We start from the raw sequence: 9589 nt of genomic DNA, 5'->3' as shown, positions 1-9589 counted from the left end.
TATGTACTAATATAAATGAGAGGTAATAGTGCTACTACTTGTAATTAGTTAGAGTGATCAGTGAAATCCTTTGTAGTTTACAAAAATAAGTTCATTAGTGAAATACTTTGGTAGTTCATCACATTTGGAAGATGAAGAAAATACTTAGATATATTTGCTCTTTAAATTTTTATAGCTCTCATATCTATCACAAGGATAAGGCATGTGAAGAGAAACTTGCTAATTGAATTGTACACATATTTTATTGATTGCTAACAACTTACATGGCTTGCTCATTTTAGATAAAAAAAAAAACCTTACAACTACGTATTAATAAATAATCGTATCGGGAAACTGTACAATCAATTGCATCAATATTGAATATAATTTCTGAATTTCCAATATAAAAGAAAATTTGTAATAACTTAATTAGGGTTTTATCTAATTAGCTGCCCAGAAACCATGAAAACCTAGAGGAAAATTTAAGTGACTTGGAATTTCGATCCTGGCAACAAGGGCATTATCTGATCCTATCCTTTTTGGGTTCAAGATGACGAGGTAGCATCTATTCATTGAAACAGCATACTGCAAAAACAAATAATTAATTTCAATATATCATCAACAGAAAAAAAAAAAAAAAAAAAACTCTTCTAAAGTTTCATTTCACACGTGACATGACATTTTTTTTATAAAGAAAAATCTTGCAAAACCTTTAGTCAGAAAACACCACCCACAACTTCTTCATACTAATTGAATATTTAGTTCATCAAGTCAAACTTAAATATATATGATTACTTTTACATTTGACACATTAATCTAAATTTGCAAACACCAAATCAGATCAATATTTAATGAAACCTATTTAAAAAAAAATAGGCAAATATAATTGACAAGGCTCTAAATTAATGTGGACAAAGTTCTATGTCATGTTGTACTAAGTACATATAAAAAATTATCTTGTCTTTCTCATTAATCACTCTTTAGGGTATATTCCTTCATGGTGATAATATTATAATTATCAACCGTTTTTGAAGAGAATATTTCATACATGGATACCCATATGAAGTAAAGAACGTAGACGACAAATTAACATGATACTCACCTCAACGACAAGAAGATAGCCATCATCTTCTCCGTCACCTTTGGGAACAAAAATGGGTTCACCAATGAATCTTCTCCTTCCAGCAGTCCAAGTTTGTGCAGAATCAGTGTCTAGATCTAGTTTCACAACAGTGTCGAAAGGGAAACATGGTAATGTTTTTCGAGATCCTAAGGTTGTTGCTGCATACAGATATTTGTTTTTCTTCCCGGAAAATGCTGGATTGGTCGCAGGAAAATCTGAGGATTTCTTCCATTTTTTCATAGGCTTCACATCACATTCTTGGCAATTGTTGTCTGAATCTAGTTTTATAGATACCTGCATCATGTTGTACAACATGTTGTGGCAAAAGAGCAACACAATTAAATCTCATGAACATGTTTTAACGCGTTATGATAAGTTTATGTTCATTTTAATGAATATATCATATAGTTTACCTTCTCATTAATGAATAAATACACCATATGTAATTTATCTCATATAATGTGTTTCACTTGAAATTTTGTAAATAAATTTTCATAAATATATATGATCTAATTTACTTATTTTTCTAAAGAGTTGCAGTTGTAATAATTCAATAAATTTTGATTTCATAATAAAAATACTTTGCATAAATCATTCAAAAAATTGTAGTTGTTTTCGCATATAATGTTATACAAAATGTGAAGTAGCTTATAATAGCTCAAAATATCTATTTTCTTTTGGTCATTAAAAAGAAATTAAAACAAAATCCTTTGGGTTGAAATTAATGGGGTGCGTAATCCTTTAGGCATGTTACATATACTCTTTATTTGGTTGATATAACTACAATTTTTTTTAAAAAGGAAGTTAGTGTCTTTTTTATACCTAACAATTCAAAATTAAAAATATTTTATTTATTTTTTAATTTAAAATTTTAAAATATATAATTGTATTATTAAAGTGGGTGTATATTTTTGCTTAGAAAAGTGTGAGTATTATTTTCCATATTAAAATCATGAAATATTTGGTAAGAAGATACTGTACAGAGAGACAGAAGGAATCTAAACCCGATACCTTTGTACTGTTTTCACTTTCTTTCTCTTCATATTTTTTATTTATTAAAAAATTTATATCTTGCATTGTTTTTATCTTCTTTCTCTTAATATTATTTTTTTTTATTAAAATTAGGAATAAGGAGAGCATCAATTAATATACCTGAACAAGATGAGGCAATAACTCAGTTCCACCTTTTACATTCATTATTGCAGGGTCTAGCTTCCTCTTTTGCCAGTCGTATCCTGATAAATTAGCCCAAATGGTGTTTCTATCAGAGACACTTTTGTTTATGATTAACAAATCTACTTACTTTATTGAACATCTCAATTCATTGTTCTGTCCTTTTACCTTAGAAAAAACCAAGCAAACTACTTCCATTCACATTAAGGATGTTTGCCAGGGAAAAAAAAATCATTTATTTATTAAGAGAATCACGAGTCTGTAGAGGTTTTGATGTGGAATAAATTACATAATATATTTTAATATTATTGTATTATTGTAGAAAAATTAAGGAATTAAGAACATACCAAATAACTTGCTGAAATTGAACCATTGGTAAGAGCATGCAGCAGCTTGTATTTGGATATCCAAATTCCCATGTTGATGTCTAACTTCAAAGGCATTGCCAACATGAAGCAACCACAACTGTGAAGGTGCTTCAACTGCTACTCTCCAATCTCTCTCTTTGCCCTTTTGTTTCTCTGGAAACCTTGGAATCAGGTATATTGGAGATGTGCTCTTACTTGGGTTTACTCTTAATGCTGATATCATTGGAGATATTCCATACACTGCTGCCATTGATCCTGAAAAGTATTTTATTTAGAGCTTCTGTTTGACATAACCTCAAACACATGGTGTTCATTTTCTAATGATTTTGTTTACATGTGCGCGTACTATATCAGGTAGCTTAGTCATATTGAAAGTGATTGCTTAAGATTTTATTATTGTTTTTTGAATATATATATAGGAATCAAGATCCACTAATAATGAATGTAATTAGTATTGAGATAAGGTATATGAGGGTAAAAGTGGAAGGAAAAGAGGAATAGATAATTAAGTTTACATCTCCTCACCGAAAACACTAATATATTATTAATAAGATTTTATCAGTAGAATAATCGTAAGCCTATAAAGTTTTTCTTACTTGACTTTGATACAGTTATATTGTATCGATAGCAATTAGGAAATTATTATTTATTACGAAAGAAGAAAATTTGGTGCAGATTTTCAAACATCAGATCTTACCTAGTACATCAAGTTTTATGCGATTGGCAAATACTATGTAGTGGGTATCTGTGAAGGCCCAATCATGGATCATCAAGTGATCTGGTATTCTGAAATTTTGCTTCTGCACTACATTGAAATTTGAGTCGTACTCTACAGAGAATACAAAAAGTACAGGTCAAAATTTAACTGCAAAATCAAAAACATATTTCACAATAAATTTATGCAGAAAATAAATGAAAGTAAAATAAGTTAATTTTTCAGAATATTTGTCTTTGTGATTATTACTTACCAGTAAATGTAAAATTACTGCGTGGAAGCAACATGTCTTCCGCATTGCATGACACAGTGAGTAGCCTGTCCCGTCTAGAATCAACCTTGTAGTGAGACAAGAGTCTCCTTGGGGGCATCTTAAACACTCCTTTATTCCGTAAAGTAAAGACAAATCAAATATTTTAGTATCATAGAATATTTTATAAAACCTATGTGAACTATATAGTATTGTACGAAATCCAATGATACATGGCTTATGCAGATTAATTAAAATATATCAAGACGATATATTTAATTTCTCTTTGACAACTAGAATGATCCTCACTAATAAACTAGTTTTGGCTTGTAAGTACTCCAGCTAATATGTATCTTGAAACTTATTCCTTTGTGTGCCACTAAAACTTAATTGGTAGTGAAAGTGTCATTAAATCTCAATTTTTTTTTTTTTTAAATTTGGCTGGAAAGTATTGGAAGCACTATAATGAGTTGCTTAACAAGAGTCCCATACTGCTACTGCCTGTCCATTGAACCGCCAATTCCCACCCAAGTTGTTTAATATATTCTTTTTGGTAAGTTTGAAGTTGCTTACTATATTATTCAACACCATAATCACAAAGCATGCCCACCTTTCTTGTGTCTTGTAATATAATAATGGAAAAATATTTCACCTTCATTTGTGCCCATCTTGTCATGTCATATACAAACTCTTCAGTTCATGTTTCTACACTATACATGGTTATCACACTGCCCTACTAAATTCATGTACATTTACTATCAAAATTTCAAACCAGTAACCTATCTGCTGCAACACACAAATTTCTGATTAACTATACATATAAACAGTTCTAAAGTTGAATCATACAAGTTACTGCAGAAAAAAAAAAAAAGTGTCGAATGCAGGTACACGTAATTATTAGAAAGTATGAATGAATGCGTACCGTATAATATAGGCTTCAATAAGTTGGCAGCCACCTCCCAAACATCACCACCTCTACTCTCATCATGATGATCTTCGAAATCAAGACCATCCATGATGTTGTATTGTCCAATCGTATCCAACGTACCGGCTTGGATCTCATACGGTTCCCCACCTTCCCACATGCACAGGAGTTTTCCCCCCCACTTTAGAACACTAGTGTTAGCCACATTTTTCATGACCTTAGTGTTCCCTACCTTTTTTCCACCCTTCAACACAGAAAATGGTCCTCTATGTGTGAATTTCCACTTCTTCGTCTTGGGGTCATGTTCTTCCACATGTGCTTCCGTTTTAATGTACTTAGCCATGTACTTCACATTCTTAGTAACATTATCAAAAGTGAATGCCCTTAAGTAACCATGCCCATCCAAAGGGTGCACCGTGGAGCCGTGATCATCGGTCAATAGCCCCGGTCCGGTTAGGTAGTATGTGCCGGCGGGGAAATCGGTCGGGATCACACCTTCCACGGTGCTCAGAGTAACGGGTCGGGTTGCTTCGGATCTTTGGGACATGAACAAGAATTGGTAGTCATAGTATGCAGCTATGGAGTCATCAGGTTCAATAGTTTGTGGGATTGGTATGGCAACAGGAGTATTGGGTGTAGAAATGGAGATTGCACGGGGTTTGGTTGGTGGTGTGAAGGAGGGGGTTTGGTGCAGCGGAGGTGATGGCCTAATGGGTGGAGGAATGTATGTTGGGGTGTTGTGGATGGGTTTGGCTTGCATCTTTGGGAGTGAGAATGGGTTTGGTGAATGAAGTTTGAGAGTTTTGTTGGCATGTGAAGGTGGAAAAGAGTGTGGTATATAAATGTGTAGATGGAATAGTTGGTATGTGGTATTGCACTGTGAGTTTCCATTAATTACAGATTTGCCATCATGGGTTTTGCATGGTTATTTTGGTTTGTGGTGGATCAATGTTCATGTTGATGTGGGGTAGTATGTGTATATGGCAGCATTATTTAAAGTGTGGTGGACGCCAAAATTCTTGTATTTCAAGTGGCAGACATGGAGCATTTCGATTTTCTCTGGTTGTACATATATAGTTTGTCTTGTTTGGTTTTACCTTATAATTTTTCTCCTACTATTATTTTTCTCATTGTACAGGAGTAGCTTATTTTTTAATTGCTAGTGCTCCTTGAGTCGAAGGTCTTTAATTTTCCTCTCTCTGGTACTGCCACTTAGAACACTGGGAAGAGCAATTTTATATCATATAACATTGAAGCTTTACACTTTGTGTTCATATACCAAGCCTGAAATCATTGTCGATCATTTGAGATATTGTCAATTTCGAAGCATGCATTTCGGTCACGGTCAGGGTTTTATTTTTAAAAGAAGTCTCAGAAAATAATAAAAAAAATATTTCAATCGTCTTGAATTAATTTTAATAGACGTGACTCTTAATATGATAATAATTCTTTGTTTATAATCAATCTTCTTATAATAAATCAGCATAATTAATCTTTAAAGATGAAAATGCGCGTTTAGAAAAAAAAAATAATCGTAAAGAAAGTTTAAAATTTAAGAATTAAAAAAATATGTATGTAAAACACCTAGAATGAAAATATTTTAATGTTAAACTTTTCAATAATTTTCACATGATTTATAGAGAAAATATTGTACAAATAAAATATATTTGATTTTTTTACGTTATTTATTATTTATTAATATTTAAGTCTTTTATTATACTAAAATAAATAATTAAATAATAAATAAATTAAATTATTTTATAAATTCTTTTGTAATTATATTAATACATACAAAGAAATTATTCTATTACATCAATTAAATTATTTACACATTTTTCATATATTTTATTTACTTCTTTAAACAACTTAATTTTTGTTTCAGTAAAAGAAAGATTACTTATTCTTTCTACCGTCAACAAATATTCAAAATGCTTTAGAAACTAAAATCCTCGCGTTCGCACAAAAGAGATGTCCCCTTGCAAAAGTGAACTCGTCCGTATTTGTAAAGGGGACGGTCAGTTTCACATTGGATTATTTTTTCTTTAATATACGACAGTTATAACTACTTGTGAGATCGTGGTCTATCTAGTGATGAAAGTTTCAAGCCACCTCCCTAGATACTGGATGTCTAGATATTCATGTTAGAGTATGGGTATATGCGTTGAGGTTGGGCTTTGCTATGTGAGATTTTCAGATATTGGACGCTTTTTGGGTAGCCTCATCTTCTGGCCGAGGTGCTCCCTATACGCTTCATCCCCTTGAGGTCGACCTCGTCTTTTGGATGAGCTACTCCTCAAGCACTTCATCTCGTCTCTGGATGAAGACCTCGTCCCTTGGACGAGCTGCTCCTCAGGCTCTTCACCATGCTTTTGGGATGAAGACCTCATCCTCTAGATGAGCTACTTTCACAGGTGCTTTGACTAATCTCTAGGATGAAGACCTCATCCTTTAGATGATCTGCTCCTCAAGTGCTTCATCTCTTCTAGAATGAAGACCTCATCCTCTGGATGAACTGCTTCCCAAGTGCTTCACCTCGTCTTTGGGATGAAGACCTCATCCTCTAGACGAGCTGTTCCTCAGGCGATTTAACTCATCTAGGATAAAAACCTCATCCTCTAGATGAGTTGCTTCCTAGGTGCTTCACCTCGTGTCTAGAATGAAGACCTCATCCTCTTGATGACTTGCTCCTTGGAAAACTCCATTCATCACCGTTCTGAGGTGCTTGACTTGCGTTGGATGCTTGAGTTTTGATGGGAATTGAGCCGAGACGGTACAATTTCATATTTTATTTCTCTTATTTTCTTTAATTTTCTACTTTTCTCGGTTAATTAAAGAAAAAAAATCTTAAGTAGAGATGATAAATTGAAATAGAAATTTACATTCAAATAATATCCTCATATAATAAAATAACCAGTAAAGAAAGATATAGGAAAGAAAAATATAAAGGTTGTTTATATGATAGAGAAAATAGTGCCGAAAATATCGTATAAATTTCTAATTTTATCTATAATAAGAATTAAGTATGCACTACTTGTTGTAAATTTTTTAATATTGTCAATTCATGTATATGAATTGAAATTGATAAAATGCTTATTTTATTTACTCGATTCCTAATAGTAATTAACTTTCTCTTTTTAAGATTTACTCATCTATATTTAATTAATTCTATTAGTAATTTTTTCTATAACTCAACTTTTAATAAAAAAAAAAACTTCATGTTAGAAATTAATCATAAAAGAGAACATAACTTTGGAAGATTATTAACTAAAAGACTTTTAAAACTTAAATACAATGCTAAAAAATAGGTGTTATTCAATGTACATTTCGTTGATAACTTATAGAAAAGTATAAACAACCTAATGAATTCATTGCTACGTGCCATTTTAATTCATTGATTTTGTTATTAAATATGTTCATACTAAACATAATTACTCTTCAAATTAATTATGAGGGTTGACGAGAAAAAGTTACAATTTGCATTATAATATCTGAAATCCTCCACCGTATGAAGAAAATAAAAGGAAAAGTAATACACATAGCAAGAAAAGTGATATGTGCACTAATTAAAATCACTTCTAAAATGTGACCCGTTCATTGTCAACTTATCATTGAATGTTGTTGTAGTATTTAATAAGTAACATGGTTTATTTCTTGTCTACTTATCCGAGACAAACTTTTCCCACTAATCAACAAATCTATAATGATTTCCATCATATGTTGTCTCCATGTCATGCACAATTGATGCCAATTAGAATGGCAGAAAAAATAAATAGAAAATATAAAAGGAAAATAATAATATTTATTCATCTTCTATACTTTTCTAATTGCACCAATTTAGAACCTCCCTTTTTCAAACTAAAGCAATGAGGCTAGCTAGTGAAGTTATTAAGACCATGAGCTCAATTTCCAATTTTAATTGGCTTCTTTCTCTTTTTTTAATAAGAAAAACCTAATATCAAGAACACACAGATCTTGCCAGTATCCCATGAATTTTCAATCATTGAATTTTAGTTGTTGATTTATATAATCTAGCACTCATCAATTGATCAACTACACAAAGACGTCTTAATAAAAAAAAAATAGATGAAGAAAATGAATTCTCTTTCAATCTAAATAGTCAATTTAATCTAGTATGAAATTATTGCTTGTTAAATATATAATCTTAAAATGATTATATTTTCACTGCGAATACCAATAAAATCTGAAAGAAAAAAAATATTAAATTTAAATATTTAAATAAGGGAGATGATAGATGGACGGTTTTTTTTTATTTTAATCATAAAGCAATAAATTAATTAGGCAAGAAAATATAGGTACCCAACCGTTCCATAAGTCCAAATTCAAATAATAATAAGGTATAATTAGTCGTATAGTACCCAGTTTGGTACTGAAGTTTTTAATTGGTACCCGGTTTAAAAAAAGTCTCAATTACGTACCCAAATTAGTTTAAGTGCACCAATTGAGTCCAAACCGTTAAATGTTCAGAAACGGCGTTTAGAAAAAGGTGAGGTGGCAGTGCAGAAGGGATACGTGTCAAATAATAACACATGAGTGGTTGAAATTATAATTGTACAGTGACCACGTGGTATTTACATTTAAAGGAGATTTGCCCCCATTTTCGTTGTCTTCTTCCTCCCTATCTTCTGCCCTAATCCAGTTTTTTCTTCATCAATATCCGTACAGTAAGTGGTGCCCTAATTTCGTTTGTTCTTCCACTCGTTTTCCAATTCCGCAATGTCTCGTAAAGAAGGTTGTTCGTGTTCTTCGTGGGGTTCCCAACAGCAGAGCGTCTCCTCGTTTTTGTTTCGTCGATCCACATCTGGCAGCAGAGGGAGACGCCGTCGCCTCTGGAGAGAGTGGAGGAGGAGAAACTGCGAGAGGAGGAGTGGGGAGGGTGTAGGATAGGAAATACTGGAATTGGTCGCCAAAAACTGGGAATGGGAATAATGGAGTGAGGGAAGCAAAACCCACCAAAAACCCTTCTGCTATTCCACCACTTTCACTCTCCTATTCCTTCTTCCATCTTTCTGAACATATTAAAATTATTTTAGAAAAA

General features: G+C 32.2%; 1 protein-coding gene across 1 annotated transcript; it reads right to left on the bottom strand.

Annotated features, from left to right (window-relative positions):
- Positions 1-345: 345 nt before the first annotated feature.
- On the bottom strand, positions 346-5451 carry LOC114183954 (carotenoid cleavage dioxygenase 7, chloroplastic). Its single transcript, XM_028071161.1, has 7 exons — positions 4531-5451; positions 3612-3740; positions 3341-3472; positions 2623-2898; positions 2255-2337; positions 1082-1396; positions 346-564 (listed from the first exon to the last, which is right to left on the bottom strand). Exons 1-7 carry the CDS (start codon positions 5291-5293, stop codon positions 421-423), a joined length of 1842 nt encoding a protein of 613 aa, XP_027926962.1. The 5' UTR covers positions 5294-5451; the 3' UTR covers positions 346-420.
- Positions 5452-9589: the final 4138 nt, after the last annotated feature.

The sequence above is a fragment of the Vigna unguiculata genome, chromosome 5, assembly GCF_004118075.2.
Source record: "Vigna unguiculata cultivar IT97K-499-35 chromosome 5, ASM411807v1, whole genome shotgun sequence".
NCBI classification, from domain to species: domain Eukaryota; kingdom Viridiplantae; phylum Streptophyta; class Magnoliopsida; order Fabales; family Fabaceae; genus Vigna; species Vigna unguiculata.
The sequence above is the reverse complement of the archived record's forward strand: the minus strand, read 5'-3'. Positions and strand labels throughout refer to the sequence as shown.